Below are 16768 nucleotides of genomic sequence, written 5' to 3'. Positions count from 1 at the left end.
TCGTCTTGTGAAATTCAGCCTTCATGTACTGAACGAGCTGACAGCCAGCCAGCCTGGCATGGCTCCGCTGGGTGATGCTGATTCATTGCTGCGGTTCTGAGACCTTTTTACTGTTAGTCCAAATGAAATAACTTTTTTATATGTGAGCCAGTGAAGATCATGTGTCCTTGGGTTCAATTTTCTCTGGCGCAGTGCCCAGAAAGCGATCGTGAATGTGAGTGTGACAGCATCGTGCAGGAACCACCTCAAGTGGATAGGTAACATGACTTTCTAAAAAGGGTGTAAAAAGTTTTTAATTTTCTTGCTACTTAATCTCTCTCTCCTCTCTCTCTCTCTGGTGTATTTCCTGTTGCTAGGACCCATCAGCATAGCTTCTCGATGAGCTCCAACATGTCTGTCCTTAGCACCGAGGAGCACTTTGAAGATTACGGAGAGAATAATGAGATTGACTTTGCATCCAGCAGTCTCTGTCAGGACGGAGGCACAAGTATCAATGGTCACTTCAGTCGCTCGTCGCTGCTCTCTCCCAGGTAAGGTCATCACTGGTGAATATTGCCAGGTGTCAATGCTGGGGAAAGGACCCGATCATCGAGAAACCTGAACTTAGTGTCGGCTCCTTGCAGTCACCTCATCCCCACCGTCCGGTTAGCTCAACACTGACCTGTGAAAACCTTTATTGTTCCTGATGCTGGAGGTCAATTTCAGGAGAATGTGGTGTGTGAGAGAGAGTCTGGTCTCTGATAGCTGTCAGCCATAGAGAGATGGCTTGCTTTCTTGAAATTGTCTTCCTGGTGCAGAATTGGATGTGTTTCTAAAAAGGAAAATGTTGCAAAGTTCTTTTGCTGGGGCCAGAAAGTAGGGGGGGGAAAAAATGTGCGTCCGTATCTTGTAACCGCAACGAATTGCACGTTTCTTCTGAAAACCTTTTACGGTGTAAAACCTGCAATCCAATCACTTTCTGAATTATGCGTCCTTATGATCAATAATTTCTCTAATCTCCCAATTGACACTTCTGATTTTCCAGTGATCATTTCACTTCAACTTTGCAAAGTGTCATTGGGGAAGAGATGCTGGAGTTTTACTGCACCCAATGTCATAAGCAAATCAATCGCCTGGAAGATTTATCCGCCCGCATCAACAGTCTTGAAATGAATAGGTAACTGCATGATTCTGCCTCGCTTATGATTGGGCTTTTTCCTTGTGATTTGTGTGTATCCCTTTTCTGTTGTTGCTTAGGCAAAGTTTCACTCTGTACAGGCTTGAGCTTGAAATGGAAACTATAGAAGCAGCATGTCGGCTCCAGTAGTTACACTTTCTAAGAACTTAGTAATCGCTTGCATGCTACTTTGTGTATTTTCCCATTCCAGTTCCCAAAGTCTCTGCTCTGGGTCTGTGCTGTACCAGCACATTAGTGTTGGAGCTATACAGCTGTTGGAACTGTTTCTTTGCTGGCATATAGACAATAAAGTATTACAATGAGTTCTTTGACAGTCAAACACATGCAGTTTATTTAAAAACTGAGTTACATACTCTGGGCCAACACGCAGATTACAAAGGACGTTTGCCACAGAAGATACACACATCAGTAGTTTGTGCTCTCCCTCTCCCTCTGTCTCCCTTCATCCCCAACCTCATGTTACAATTTTGCCACTTTAATATCTTTCTATAACTACATTATTTCACGTGATCTTGATGTGTGGTGAAAACTGGTGCAAAGTTCAAGAAATTCCTGTTGTTCCAAACATTTATCTCTATCTGACGTCTGTGGTCCCAAGACTAACGGACTGGTGTTGAGGGTTAGCAAGGCATAGAATGTATTCTTGTGGTTAGTTACAGATAAAATAAGACCCAACTGTGAACAATCTGTGACCTAACCCAGAAAGCGCACAACTTATGACCTCTGTACACACATGCCTTGTACTGTATGTAGGCTACGGAACAAATATAAAATGGAAGCAAATATAAGTGATTCTTTTGTGTAAAATATATTGCCTCACTACTTCTCGATCTGACTCTAATGCAGCGCTCTTGTACAAGCTGGCTCTGCTGATGCTGATAATCAGACCCACTGTCCCCTTGGCCATACAGGTGTGGTGTTTCTCACACACTCCTCAGTGTTTTATTTGGACTCGTACATGTGTGCACAGCACTGATGGCAGTGTGAAGGGAGGAGGGTTTCGGTGGTGTAGGAAGGGCATTCAAGCAGTTGCCAGTGAAGCCAATTGTATGTGTGTTTTTGTGACTGAAGACTGGTCAATCTGGGTCACTGGGTGCAGGGGGGGGGGGGGGGAGGCGTTTGGCAGGGCTGAATGGGCACATTACAGATGAGTCTGGCCTGTCGGTGGGCATGTTCATATTGGGAACGAATCTGGCTAACTTGATTTTTAATACATTTTTCAACTAAAATACCCACACTTAAAGATGCTTTGTATTGTAAAGTCTCTGAGCAAACTCGCCCCCTAGTGGGAATGATTGTGAAGTGCTGACACAGGACCATTTGATGAACTGTTGAGTGAGCTATTCCATACAGTCAGTGCTAGTCTGTGAGCAGTGCAGTTGGAGATGAACACTCAATTTTCTCACTCAAAGTGCACATTAAAGTCCTGATATTTTGCTGCCCTCCTCCCCTCCCCCTTTTACAGTCTGAATGGGAATTTAAGAAAATAAAACACCCACACACAGCCATTTCAGCTGGATCGTGGGACTACCTTATAAGAGTGCGGAGGTATTTGATGCTGTCATCGACTCCAGGAGCTATCACTGAAGCTGTAAATGTTTTATCTCCAAGCGCGGAGCAGGCTAGGTCGAGGTTCCTGATATGTAACCAATAAGTAGAGTAAACCAGAACGGGCACCCCTGGAATCCCAGGTCATGGTCTCTGCTGCCCTGGGGGCCATGTTTGCTTATGAGGTTGTTGCCTTCATGTTCGCCAGCATAGCAATCGGTGAACAAAACAGACTTAAACTGGACCGGATTCAACCGGCGTGTGGTGCGGTTCCAAAGTGGATTTTGGTGCAATTGTTGTGTTGCATTCAGAAGGAATTGAGCAGTGGGATAAACAGGAAGTGGATACAAGCTTCTTACGCCACTGGTAATCACTGAGGGTTGATGCTCACATATCTATTGGGGGGGTTCCTGAGCTCAAGCTTGCCAGCTGCTGATGGGGGAGGGTCTTTGGAATCACTGCTCTGCAGGGCTGCTCCGCTGGAAATGCTGACTTCACCAGCTGGGCTCTTGCCTGACTGCAGTGAAGGTGGTTAAATACCCACCTCCCTTTTGATCAAGGTAGCACCTCCGCCCCAGGACATCGCTGCAGGAGTTCCTCAGGACAGCGTCCTTGGCCCAACCATCTTCAGCTGCTTCATCAATGACCTTCTGACCTTATGATGGAGGGAAGTGGGGATGTTCGCTGATGACTGCACAGTGTTCAGTGCCATTTGCAACTCCTCAGATGATGAAGCAGTCTATGCCCGCATGCAGCAAGACCTGGACAACATTCAGGCTTGGGCTGATAAGTGGCAAGTAATATTCACCAGGCAATGACCATCTCCAACAAGAGAGTCTAGCCACCTCCCCTTGACATTCAATGCATTGCCATCATCTAATCACCCACCATCATCCTGGGGATCACCATTGACCAGGAACTTAACTGGACCAGCCACACACATACTGTGGCTACAAGAGCTGGTCAGAGGCTGGCTATTCTGCGGCAAGTGACTCGCCTCCTGACTCCCCAAAGACTTTCCACCATCAACAAGGCACAAGTTGGGAGTGTGATGGAATTACTCTCCACTTGCCTGGATGAGTGCAGCTCCAACAACACTTAAGCACTCACTCCCTTCACCACCGGCGTGCCGTGTATACCATCTACAAGATGCACTGCACCACTTTGCCAAGGCTTTTTTTGCCAGCACCTCCCAAACCCATGACCTCTCACCCAGAAGGACAAGGGCAGCAGTGCATGGGAACACCATCACCTCCAAGTCACACACCATTCTGACTTGGAAATATATTGCCATTTCTTCGTCACTGGGTCAAAATCCTGGAACTCCCTCCCTAACAGCACTGTGGGAGTACCTTCACCTCATGGAATGCAGCGGTTCAGGAAGATGGCTCACCACCGCCTTCTCAAGGGCAATTGGGGATGGGCAATAAACACTGGCCTTGCCAGCCATCCTGTGAATGGGGAAAAAAAAAAAAAAAAATTTCCTGGGGCAAAGTAAATCAATTGCCAGAGAGGAAAGTGAGTTAAACTGTGGCACTTCCAGGGCAGCACCCATTTGACATGATTTTGCACTGGCGTGGGGAGAGCAGGTTCATGGTCCATGTATAGAAATCCAATTTATTGTCTCCACCCTGTCCTAATCCCGCTGTACCATGGATCCCAGCAAGTGAGGAGTGACTGCAATTTGTGTGCTTGTTTTTTGCGGTGTGAGTTTAAGCATTTCCAGGTGAGTTTGGTGCATGTTGATGGCCTGTGTGTATAAGTTTACTGTTAACTAATTTCAACCAGCTGTGGCTCATTGGGTAACTGAGCCCCACAGGGTGAGGAAGGTTGTGGGTAACTGAGCCCCACAGGGTGAGGAAGGTTGTGGGTAACTGAGCCCCACAGGGTGAGGAAGGTTGTGGGTAACTGAGCCCCACAGGGTGAGGAAGGTTGTGGGTAACTGAGCCCCACAGGGTGAGGAAGGTTGTGGGTAACTGAGCCCCACAGGGTGAGGAAGGTTGTGGGTAACTGAGCCCCACAGGGTGAGGAAGGTTGTGGGTAACTGAGCCCCACAGGGTGAGGAAGGTTGTGGGTAACTGAGCCCCACAGGGTGAGGAAGGTTGGGGGTAACTGAGCCCCACAGGGTGAGGAAGGTTGGGGGTAACTGAGCCCCACAGGGTGAGGAAGGTCATGGGTTTGAGTTAGTGGAGGTCAGTTGGGGCAACAGTCGAAGTATAATCACCCTTCTCGCTCTCCTCTCCCCACCTGCAGGAAAGGAAGGTCCTCAAATATTGACTAACATTTAAGTCGTCTGCTATACTGAATCAGGACCCCCCACCCCACTAAGTTAGGACCTCCGAGGGTGGGCCGTGCTGAGGTTATGACCTCTCAATATTTGCACTCCATGGAAGGTAAAAGTACTTCTTTAAATAATGGGCACATGGAGGAAGAATGAATTCCTTAATTGGTGGCCCGAAGCGAAGTGGCGTTTCCATATGAAGTGGTTGATTAGGTGTGCTGCAGGGGAGTGGGACTGTCTGAATTTCCGAATCTCCATTTCCTGCTTCCTATGCTTCAGTCTCATTTTCCTGACTCTGCATCCTGTTTTTCTGCTTTTAGCTCCATCATGAGACTCAGCAGTAAGAAGGTAGCTTGGTAAGTGGAGACTGCAGCTCGTGTCTGTAAACTTATGAAGTTGTGAGTGAAAGTTTCTGTTTTCAGCAGGAGAGATGTGACTGTGGGCTGAAGGGGAGAAGAGTGCGATGGAGAAAGGTGACCCCAGTAAACACCGCAGCCTCCCCGGCACATGCTCGTTTCTTGCTGTCATTGTGCCTAATGAGTATGTTGGGAAGGAGTTGTAAAGAGGAATAGCGCGGCTTCTATCTTCTGGGACTGCTCAGAATGTGCTGTAGCTTCTGGGCGAGTATGGAAGCATTTTTGCTAGCTTCGCACATCCAGTAAACTTTAGCTGGCATTTAATAAGAAAATTACAGGTCAATCAGCATCTGAAAGAGACCAACCGATTGGTGTTTCGGATGTAACTGCTTTAATAAAAGTAATGGTTCTGTCTCAAGTCTCACGCTGTTTTTCTGTTGCTGCGCAATCTGGTTTGTAGCATTTTCTGTCTTTGCAAATACAGATGTTTCTCTGTTGCACAGAAATGTTGAACAGCAGCTGGATTGTAAGGGTTTTTTTTTCCTGTGGGTTTTTAAGGCACTGGGGTCTCTTATCAACCAGTCCGGGTACACAGATGAGTTGGGGCTGACGGGGAGGAGGGGGGGAAAGTTAGCTGCACAGGAGAGGAAGGGGTGTTATCTGGCTGCCCTGATGGGGTGGGGGGGATGTAGTTTAAGGTGTATGGATGGACTCTAGATGTAAATGGTGATTGTGTGACTCCCTGATGTGATGTAACAATTCTAATGTGCGAGGAATCTTTTGTTGTGTTCAGATGTGTACAGTGTCGTAGTGGACAGTTTGATGCTCTGAGATTGGAGCAGGAGGCTGGAAACCAACTGCTGGGCAGGAATCCATTCCTTCAGAATGTTGATTAATACACAAGCTTGTTTCTTTAAAGTGCCAGTGCAGTGGGAGCTGGACTCTTGCAGGATATGCTGAAATGTGTGACTCGCTGTATCAAACTATGAAAGTTGTATTTGAGTCGATGGTGAATCAGACTTTGAGCTGCTTTGCTGTGAAGCGCCTGGCACTGCTTGTCCGAGCAGTCACTCTGAGCGTCTCCGACACAGAGGGCTTGCACTGTGCGGTCAGCTGTGGAAACGGGCTTTGTCTCTCAATACTGAACACATTGTCTAATTGCAGGCACCTCCAGCAGAACAGTGCAGTCAGCAGTGACGGTATGGAGAATCTGCCGAAGGATACACTGGGCTTCATCCCCTCAGATCTCACTGATCAGGTCAGAGTTTGAATTTGGCAAAAGCTTGGAGTTCCTTTGAACATTTAACTTTGTTTGAAGGCCGCTAGTGTTTGGTACTTTGTCTCTAAGCAAACTTTGCCTTCAGCTCACTTCTGAAATCTTAGTGTGGGGTAATTGTTTTGGTGTTGGCAGGTGCAACTCTGCTCAAAGTCTCTTGTTTTGTTATTTGCACAAATTCTCCACATTTTCCTCCCCACACAGTTCTCACCAGCTCGTGCACCCCTCGTGGCCAGAAGCAGCTGAGCCCCACTTGTCGCTCTTCAGCCACCTGTCTGAGGTTTGCAAAAGCAGCCCCTGGGCTTTTGTTTCACTCCAGAGTGACACGACTGAGTATAGGAACTGGAGTGAGGGGGGCACCAAATACTGGTCCTTCATCATGGTGTCTTTCTATAACATGCAGGTGATATTCCTGGAGAAGCGAGTCACTGAGCTGGAGCAGGACAATACGACCAACGGAGAAGTCCACAGCCGCCTGAGGCAGGAGAACCTGCAGCTGGTACACAGGTAGGGCTCTCTCTACCTGTTTCCCTTCTCTCTTTTTTTTCTTTCTTCACTGGGTGGCGGGGGGGGAAGGAGAGAGAGGGGAGAGGTGTTACCCATCCCCGGAACGTGCCTGAACTGGGCTCAGCGCAGTGAAATTATCTGGGACTCTCGTGCAGCACAGTCAGACGCTTTGGATATTGATTTTCAAACCAAAAATAGAATACATATAGACTGCACTGATGCAATGTGCTTTAAATTATGTATTTATACTTTTAAGATGTCACTTTTGGAGGAGGAACTGTTTGGATTTACATTAGTGCTCGAGTTTCATAAATGCCTGGTTGTCCTACATTGGATCGTTTTAATTGAATTGGTTCAATCACAATTTGAGCAGGAATTCGTAGCTGAAGTGCCATTTAACTCCTGGTCTTCCTCTGATGTCCAGAACTGACTCGACACAGTTGGGTGTATTAACGAGAAAGAAAGCAGTTACATTTATTAGAATGTCTCTGTTGTCAGGCCTTCAAAGTGCTTCATATCCAACAATGTTTTTGAGGTGTAGTCACTGACCTGTAGCAGCTAACTTGCACACAAGATCTCCCTGAACAGCAAACTCAATGAATGATCTGTTTATTGTCCGTGTTCTTCCCTGGTAACTAATTCCGCAACTCTGTTGTGCTTTGGATCGTTCAGATAGTGTGATATGCAGAGATTTCCCCTCTCTGTAGAGTTCTAGCTCATCAGTGGTCCATACAAGGCTTGCTGAAAGCTGATGCTGAAAATAGATGTCTGTGCTGCATAAGATTAGTAAAAGCAGAGACCCAGCCATCAGTGTTGTGAAGGCAGTGCTGGTGCTCATTTCCCTGCCTCTCTCTGAACAGGGCCAATGCACTGGAGGAGCTGCTCAAAGAGCAGGAGACCAGGTCTGAGCAGATGTTACTGGAGGAAATGAGAAAACAGAAAGATGCTCTGAGCAAAGTGGATCGCGAGCAGGTCATTGCGATTGAAAATCTGCATACCAGGTAAGTGTGCATCTGTCATAATGCATGTGTACCTGTGCTAATCCCCACCTCCAACTACATCTTCGGCAGAGGCGGGATAACTTCGAACCTGGCCAAGGATAGGAGCAGCATGGTCTTCAGTATCTGATTTGAGTTCTGGGTTGGAGATCAGTGGTCAGTGACACTAGCCATTTTTTCTGTTGGGAAGGTTAAGGTCCCATGTGAAGTGTGCTGGTCCTCTGTCTTTATTTGAGTTAGTGAGAGTGTGTTCATTTGTCGCTGATGCTGCTGCATGAAAACGCGTGTAAAGTTGGATGGGTCCACAGAGGAGGAATCTGTTCTTGTTTAGGAGCAGGAATCTGTCTCGCCTCTGATTCTAATTTTTACCTTCCGTACTGCTCAGAAATGGGCACTGTGGTCTCTAACTCAATTACCCGACCAGAGAGAGACCAAGTCCATGCATCAGTAATACGCAGCTTTAATTATTGCAGTGGTATACGTCATGGGGGAGGGAGGTACTGTCAAAGTGACCTTGTGAATTGCTGCACTGCATCCTGCAGATTATGTACTAAAGCCACAGTGCACCAATGGTGGAGGAAGTGTGGGTATTGAGTCCAGTGGCAGGGATGTTGATTTAAGCAGCTTATTCTATCCTGGATGGTGTTGAGTTTCTTCAGTGCTGTTGCAGCTGCCCCCATCCAGATGAGTGGTGTGTATTTATCACACTCCTGACCGAGTCTTGTAGATGGAGGGATTGGGGGTGAGCCACTTTTTGTGGAGTATCCAGTCTTTGCCCGGCCCATGCAGGTAAGTTGTAGCTGTGGTTGTTCCACTTAAGCTTCTGATCAATGGTGACCTCCAAGATGTTCATATTGGGGCACTTGGCAATGGTGATGGCGCTGAAGGTCAGGGGGAGGTGGTTGGCCATTTTCTTGTTGATGGTCATTGCTTGGCATGGATGTTACCAGCCACTTGTCAGTCCAAGTCTGAATGTTGTCGGAGTCCTATAGATAGCTGGCCTGGGCTAAGGACGCTGCCCTGAGGATCTCCTACAGTGATGTCCTGGCAAAAAAATGGCTAGAGTAGGATAATAAGGCCACTAATGTGGGGAAGGAACTGAGCCTTTGGAAGCCTGACTTGATGGAAACCCAACAAGAATAACACAGGATAATTTCAAAGGTAACCAGATAGTCACATAAATTTTGCAGGTATGTTGTGCCAGAGACTTTGGGAGGTGTCCAGGGTGCTGACTGATGAAGCACATTAATTAGTGAATAGGCTGTGCAGCGAACTCAATCAATAGGAGCCTCGACTCATCAATGCCAAAGACAAATAATGCCTGAGGGCTTTGAAAAGCCGTTGGATTATTTTATCTTGAGTGGTTTGAAGAAGCTTTGTTTGGTCTCTAACCAGTGATGGCGGCTGTAGGTCAATAACCATGTCCATTTTTTGTGAGTTTGCATGGAGTCCAGGGCCAAGAGTTTTAGGATTAAATAGCCTCCTTAACACCCACATCAGACCTTAACATGACCATGAGGCATCCAGCTAATCTCACTGCATAGTAACACTGGACGATATTTATTCCTGTGGTAGTCTTCTGTTTAAATCATTGGCTTAGAATTTGCAATGGGTAATAACAGCGAGCGAACAGCGTTCGCTGTTATTACCCCTTTGAAATTGACTGCAACTTCAGGATTTAGCGCAAGCGCATCCTAATGTGGAAATCCTGAAGTTCACTGCGCAGACACTGGCTGCGCTGTTGGGGGGCCCCCCCCCCCCCCCCCGGCCCAAAATAGCCGGCAATCGGTGTAAGATGAAAAATCAATAAAACTGACAAACTTGGGCTTTTCTGCAGTGATATCACTGTTAAATACCCCATTAAATGTTAGGCCTTGTTGGATTAGATGTAACTGGGGTTTTAACAGCATATTGACTGCTAAACAAACATTATGGCCCTAAAAAAAAAACTAATTTTAATTTTGTGCAGTGTCAAATTTCTCATGATTTAAACATTATAATTTACAAGAAACTTTAAAAGAAAATGTGTTTTAAAAGTTTGTTCATCTTTATTTCAGGTTTGCCTTTTCCCCCATGTCAGAGCCTCAATCTTTGTTTTACTCTCTAACACTTTTATTCTGACTTTTTAAAAATAACTTCACTTCCTGGTTCCCTGTCTGAGAATTCTGCATTGTGATTGGCTGCTTAGACAGCTTGTTGACGCCACAGCAGCTCGCACTATGGGATTCCCACTAAACTGCACGTCGAAAATGCCGAACTTCTCGCCACAGAGATCGTGAGATATCTGTGGGAAGCTTTCTTCAGGGCCAGCGGTGAACGCCTTTGCTTTGCCGCTGACTGCAAATTAAGGGACTTTGACTTTAATTTCTTGCCATTGAATGTACAAGCCAGCACCATGGTGCTTGTTTGTGACCAGATGTTACCACAGATGTCTTCCTCCCACCCCGTACACTGTTGTGTTTTCCACGACATCAAAGCTTGTTGGGACTTGCCCATTGTTGCATGCTGTGTGATATGAATTAGGTGTTGGGCATCACATGGTAGCCAAGTGTGCCGATGACAACCTGTTCTTCTCATTTGACCATCTCCAACAAGACCTTTAGCAGAGGCATGGGGATCGATTTACCATTTGGGGGGGGATAAAAAGTTTAAACCTTGAACTCGAGCTGAATTTCCTGTTTCTTTAGATGGAGTTTCACCCTTTGCAGTTGAGTGACTGTGTTTAACTGGTGGGTGAATGAGCTTGGTTCTGTTCCTCCTTTAGTGAGTCCTCAGTAGTTAGTTCAAGCTTGCTACCTGATCAGTTGAGGTTGTTACTCTGCACAGTTATAGATTGTGTGCTATGAAGACAGTTGCCGGATATGCAGCCTTTGGCAATGAATTAAAAAGGTGTTACATTTGTGCATCTGTCTGAACACAGGTTGCAGCAGCTGGATGAGGAGAATGGGGAATTGCGAGCATGTATTCCCTGCCTTCGGGCTAATGTCGAGAGACTGGAGGAGGTATGTTCACATTTTATTTTAAATACAAGCCCGCGACTTCCATCCACTGTCGGCATCACTCGATGTTCCTTGTGATGTAGCAGGTCCTGACTAGACTGGCTGTCCCCTTTATCACTCAGTCTCTGTATTTAAGGATATAATTTAATCCTTTTCCCCATTCCCACTTTCGCAGGGGTTGGGGGGAGCTTTTTACTCTCTCTCTCTCTCTCTCTCTCATTTGCGATGGGAGGGAGAGGCGTTTACACGCTCGCTCCATTTGTCGGGGGGGCGTTTAAACTCTCACTCCACTGGGTGGGACGTTTACACTCTCATTCCGTTGTGTGGGGGGGTGGGAGGCGTTTACACTCGCATTCCGCGGTGGGGGCGTTTACACTCTCGCTCCATGGGGGAGGGGGCGTTTACACTCTCGCTCCATGGGGATAGGGGGGCGTTTACACTCGCTCCATGGGGGATGGGGCGTTTACACTCGCTCCATGGGGATATGGGGGCATTTACACACACGCTCCATGGAAGGGGGGGGGGTGCATTTACACACACGCTTCATGGGGGGGGGGGGCGTTTACACACACGCTTCATGGGGGGAGGGGGGGCGTTTATACACTCGCTCTGTTGGGGGGAGGGGGGCGTTTATACACGCTCTGTTGGGGGGAGGGGGGCGTTTGTACACTCGCTCCATTGGGGGGGGCATTTACACACTCGCTCCATGGGGGGGAGGGGGCGTTTACACTCGCTCCGTTGAGGGGGCGTTTACACTCGCTCCGTTGGGGGGGGGGGAGAATGAGGGGGCGTTTACACACTCGCTCCATGGGGGGAGGGGCGTTTACACACTCGCTCCAGGGGGAGGGGGGGGCATTTACACTCTCGCTCCATGGGGAGGGGGGTCATTTACGCGCTCGCTGGAGGGGGCGTTTACGCTCGCTCCATGGGGAGGGGGGCGTTTACACTCTCGTTCCAGGGGGAGGGGGGGGGCGCTTACATGCTCGCTCCAGGGGAAGAGGGGGGGTGGCATTTACACACTCACGGGAGGGGGGCGTTTACACTCTCGCTCCACGGGGAGGGGAGGGGGCGTTTACACGCTCGCTGCATGGGGAGGGGAGGGGGCGTTTACACGCTTGCTCCATGGGGAGGGGAGGGGGCGTTTACACGCTCGTGGGAGGGGGGCGTTTACACTCTTGCTCCATGGGGGGAGGGGGCGTTTACACTCTCTTGCCGTGATATCACTCGGTGTTTGCTGTTTCAGGAGAAGCAGAAGCTGTTGGATGAAGTGGATGACCTGACTCAGAAACTGAAGGACGAGCAGGAGAGTAACCAGAAGATGTCGGATAAATTCTTATACAGGCAATACCAGTTTCAGAAAGAAAAGGAAGCTACTCAAGAGGTGAGACATCTTGTGCATTCTCTTCCCCCTCCCCAGCCCAAAGAAGCAGAGATCTGTCTCCGTCTCTAATACTCTCCGAACCTGAAACTTTCTGGGTCTTTCAGTGAAGAACAAATCATCTGAAACTTGATGTGATGATTCCTGAGTTGCGTTTGGAATAATTCCTCGTTGCTCTGTGACTGCCAACAGAATCCTGCCACCCCTACCTGGCCCAGCCTCGATGTGATTTACTTTTTTTTTCTCTGGTCTCTAGCTCATTGAAGACCTGCGGAAGCAATTGGAGCAGTTGCAACTCTTCAAACTGGAAGCAGAGAGGTTGCGTGGGCGGTCGAGCAGTGTTGGGCTGCAGGAATACAACAGCCGCAATCGAGAGACGGAACTGGAGCATGAGATTAAACGGCTCAAACAGGTACAAGTGACTGGGGTATCTCACCCCATCCTCCCTGCTGTAAGGCTGAGGCTCTTGTGTACATGCCAGTGGGACATCAGTATATAACACCTTGCCTCTCGCTTTCACTAGGATAACCGAAATTTGAAGGAGCAGAACGATGAGCTGAATGGACAGATCATTAACCTGAGTATCCAGGGAGCGAAGAGCCTTTTCACAACCTCTATTGCAGAATCTCTGGCTGCAGAAATCAGCTCTGTTTCCAGGGATGAAGTAAGTTACACAGTTTGGACTTTGCTTCTGCACTTAAAAAATCTATTAGCCTCTTTTTTTAAAAGCGCAATAATTTACAGGTGCAAGAGTTTGGTCAGTGGTGCCCACAGCCCAAGTGGCGTTGCTGGAGGCCTGACTGCAGGTTAGCTGTCGGTTGGTGGGGGGCAGGAATTGGGGCAGAGATGAGTTGGGGTGTGTGGAATACGTACACCTGGAGCTGTCTCTCCAGCCCTGATGTTTAAATGCACTGTAATTGCCTCAATGCTGTTTTTCTGTCTTGATCGCAGCTTATGGATGCTATTCAAAAACAGGAAGAGATCAACTACAGGCTGCAGGATTACATCGACCGAATTGTTGTGGCGATCATGGAGACCAACCCTGCAATTCTCGAGATCAAACAGACTGAGGCACACTCCTAGCCTTTCTCAGGACCAGTGTACAAACAGTAGCTCTTCTGTCATTTGTGTGTAAATCGTGAGGCAACTTCACTGCAGCAATCTTTGTCCTAACTCTCTCAACCACGGACCTGTAAATTCTGTCCACATGCCAAGGTATGAAAGGCAGTTGCCATTTCCTGCAAGTTTTCTGTTCCCCTTTCACAGGTGGGCTTGCAAGGATCACCGTATGGATGCCTGCTGTACCAGCCTGGACTGCCCAGGTTACACCCAGTAATACTACACATCATTAAAATGCAGTTAAGTAAGGTGACGCATTATTAATAGTGGGGGGAGGGAAGAACAGCGCCATGACTAAAGGCATAACTTAAGGAGCTCTTGGAATTTGGGGGTGATGTTCATGCAGCCATGTCCCACCCACTCTGGGCTCGTGTTTCTGGGCATGTCACCAAGTGAGTGTTCACAGGATCCTGTACAATACTGGTTCGGGTTTGTGATCAGTACAGTGGGACCTGCTGTTTTCCTCAGACTCTGCCCACTTGCCTTTCCTGTTGTGAAATCATGACTCAGTGTTCACACCTTGGATCTAACTCCCACATTTTGTTCAGGGTCATGGATCTACCTTTTGCCCAGCCAGGACCATCTTCCCAGTACAGCTCTGTCTCCTTTACAGACTTGTTCTATCGAGCACACACCAGATGACTTCTTATGATGACTTTGACTTCACATCAGTTTCAGGTCAGTTAGATGGGACAGTGGAAACACTTCAGCAGCTGTACCTTGATCTCTCTCTTTAGGTGAGCATGGGTGTCAACTCTTAGTTACTTTTTCCTCAAACATCACTACACACAGATTGCACACTAACTACACACCCACAAGTATGTAACACTACACTGCTCACTGTGGCACACCTGTAACACTAACTCTGCTGTGCACCAAGTACGTGGCGATGGCACTGTTGTAACGGACACCAGTTTGATTGTACACTCGCTCACTGTTCTTTGTCCTGCTATTGTGTTGCACTGATGCTGGCTATATGGTGATGCTCACATTGTTCCTCTGGTTCTTGTACATTCCTCCCCAGCTAAGAGGATGATTGGGCAGCTGACTCCCCATCTGCTGTGTGACACCAACTCATCAGCATGCCTGAGATCTGTGCAAATAAGGACAAGTGTCCAGTGATACAAAAGTTATATAGCATTTATCATTTTTGGTCCCTTCCCTATAATCTTTAAAAGATTTTAACTCACCTGTTCTTACTAAGACCCACTCACAGGATTCAAGACATCTTGCTGGTTGCTGTAAAAGATATGAGTGCATCATCCAGGTCTGCATGTTGAGGCATAGGGAGGGAGAGCTACAGACTGAGTTGCCATTGCTAGAGGATTGCGAGTGGGGACTGTCTTTTATACATCGCTGCATGGTCCCAGTTCTTACTCCCTTCACTAGACCCTAACCCACCCTCCTGTCCTGGTGCATGTGAAGCACCATCTGGGCAGTCTTGCTGTGCTGAGGGGTTAATTTTCCCACAAGAATGTCCTGGTGGTTTGGAACATTGTGTTCTCCACTCGTGGAGGCATGCGCTCTGGCCCTTGCCGATATGTAGATCCTGCTATTTGGCCTCTGCCCCTCATGAGAAATCACTGATATGGGAGTTTCCTCTAACTTATGCTCAGTCTCGGTGGCTGTAAATCGGAAAAGGGAAAAGTGCAGCGAGATTGCAGGGAATGCTCACTCCTCTGAACGCCCAGATACCCTGTGCATTGCAGCCTTGCGCTTGAGGATTGGCTACTGGGTTGTAGCCCTTATATGCTGGGTGCGGAGAGCCTCCCTTCAGTCCGTGTTCTATTTAACCTACGGTCGGAGTGTGTTACTGTGACATGACCGGGTGCATGTGAGTCTCACTTTGGGGAGCGTTCTGGTGCCTCGTGCCTTTTGCATGAGCTCCGTTGATAAGGTGCTGCTGTGTGCTTGTAAACTTTGCTGCATAGTCTGGTGTAAATCGATGTACATTTTGAATTTTCTATCCTTACACAGTAGAAAGTTATTTTTTATAGAATGAAGGCAGATTTATACTGGTGTCGGATAACTAGTGGATTCATTAGTATCACTTGACAGCTTCTCAATTTTGTAAAGTCAATAGGTTGTGTTTGTATATAGTTGGAAACTGACAGAGGGAGCAAGTTAAATGTTGATTTCTTTATGGGCAATGCATTAACGTGTACTTGCTAACCATGAAGAAGATGATACTGTTAATGATGTATAAATGAAATGTCTTATCAATGTACTGTCCCTACAATTGGAGAAAACCAATGTAACTTGAGTGTGAGATTTAGCTCCTCTTAAATTGTTTTTAAACAAAGTTCTGATACTGGTTTGTGCACTGCTTCATCACCAGAGCTGTTCTGAGCACCAATACTTGCTGTTTATACAGAACCTGCCCATCAACCAGGGAATAACATTGCATTGATCATCCATAGTAAATGGCGATTGTACAGAAATATTGGGTTTGCAATCCTGTATAGACTGGCTTTTCTTGATGCTGAGATATGGAATGAATGGTGATGTGTGGCTACTGTAAGCATCCAGACAGATTTACTAATTAAAATCTACAGCAACAAATCCCTGTCTCTGCCAAGTTATTTGTGCAATGATCACCACCAGCTGCTCCATAAACCAAACCTTGCTGTAGTGTGAGCAGCATTATTCTGAAGACAGGAGGCAGGGGGGGGGGGTGCTTAGTACAAATCCACTGCAGGTTGCTCCAGGTTTCTCGACCAGTTATGTATCTTGGCAAGTATAAGGAAACTCACTCACCAGATGTACATGGCTATGTAAAGATGACTTGTGTTGGCACATCATCCCATTGGGACTAGCAGGTATTAAGGGGCCTCGGAGGGCAGTACTTCCATTGTTCCCTTTAACTTTTTTTCCCCTCTGGGTGGTCCCATTAAATTTGCTGCATGCATGGTATCTTTGTGGCAACAGCTTGTGAGCGGCCTGCGGGGGACCTCCGGATTGATGCGCAGCCGTGTGCTTTAGGGGTAATGTTGAGTACTTTCACCTCCAGGCTTCCTGGTTAATTCAGTTTCCTTGGGCTCTCCCACAGGCCTTTTTTCAAGAGTTTGGTTAAATACTCAGTTTTCTGTAACTTGTGAATCACTGGTAAAATGGTACAGAAAAATGTGT

General features: G+C 47.4%; 1 protein-coding gene across 9 annotated transcripts in view; it reads left to right on the top strand.

The window, feature by feature from the left end:
• The window catches only part of rab11fip3 (RAB11 family interacting protein 3 (class II)), a 93449-nt gene extending 77248 nt beyond the window's left edge, over positions 1-16201 (top strand). For 6 of the 9 annotated variants that reach the window (XM_086000939.1, XM_086000945.1, XM_086000936.1 and 3 more), the window contains 11 exons: positions 357-530; positions 1025-1156; positions 5327-5362; positions 6527-6620; positions 7042-7145; positions 8006-8146; positions 11064-11145; positions 12386-12523; positions 12777-12932; positions 13044-13184; positions 13472-16201. In XM_086000939.1, the coding sequence (XP_085857065.1) occupies positions 357-530; positions 1025-1156; positions 5327-5362; positions 6527-6620; positions 7042-7145; positions 8006-8146; positions 11064-11145; positions 12386-12523; positions 12777-12932; positions 13044-13184; positions 13472-13603 (1330 nt within the window). In that variant the 3' untranslated portion in view covers positions 13604-16201. The remainder of the gene's footprint in view (positions 1-356; positions 531-1024; positions 1157-5326; positions 5363-6526; positions 6621-7041; positions 7146-8005; positions 8147-11063; positions 11146-12385; positions 12524-12776; positions 12933-13043; positions 13185-13471) is intronic. The other 3 variants (XM_086000937.1, XM_086000940.1, XM_086000941.1) reach the window with 3 other exon arrangements.
• The last annotated feature ends 567 nt before the right edge of the window (positions 16202-16768 follow it).

The sequence above is a fragment of the Somniosus microcephalus genome, chromosome 11, assembly GCF_052327205.1.
Source record: "Somniosus microcephalus isolate GS21.2 chromosome 11, FLI_Smic_1.0, whole genome shotgun sequence".
Lineage (NCBI taxonomy): Eukaryota > Metazoa > Chordata > Chondrichthyes > Squaliformes > Somniosidae > Somniosus > Somniosus microcephalus.
This window is presented reverse-complemented; position numbering and strand designations above follow the sequence as displayed.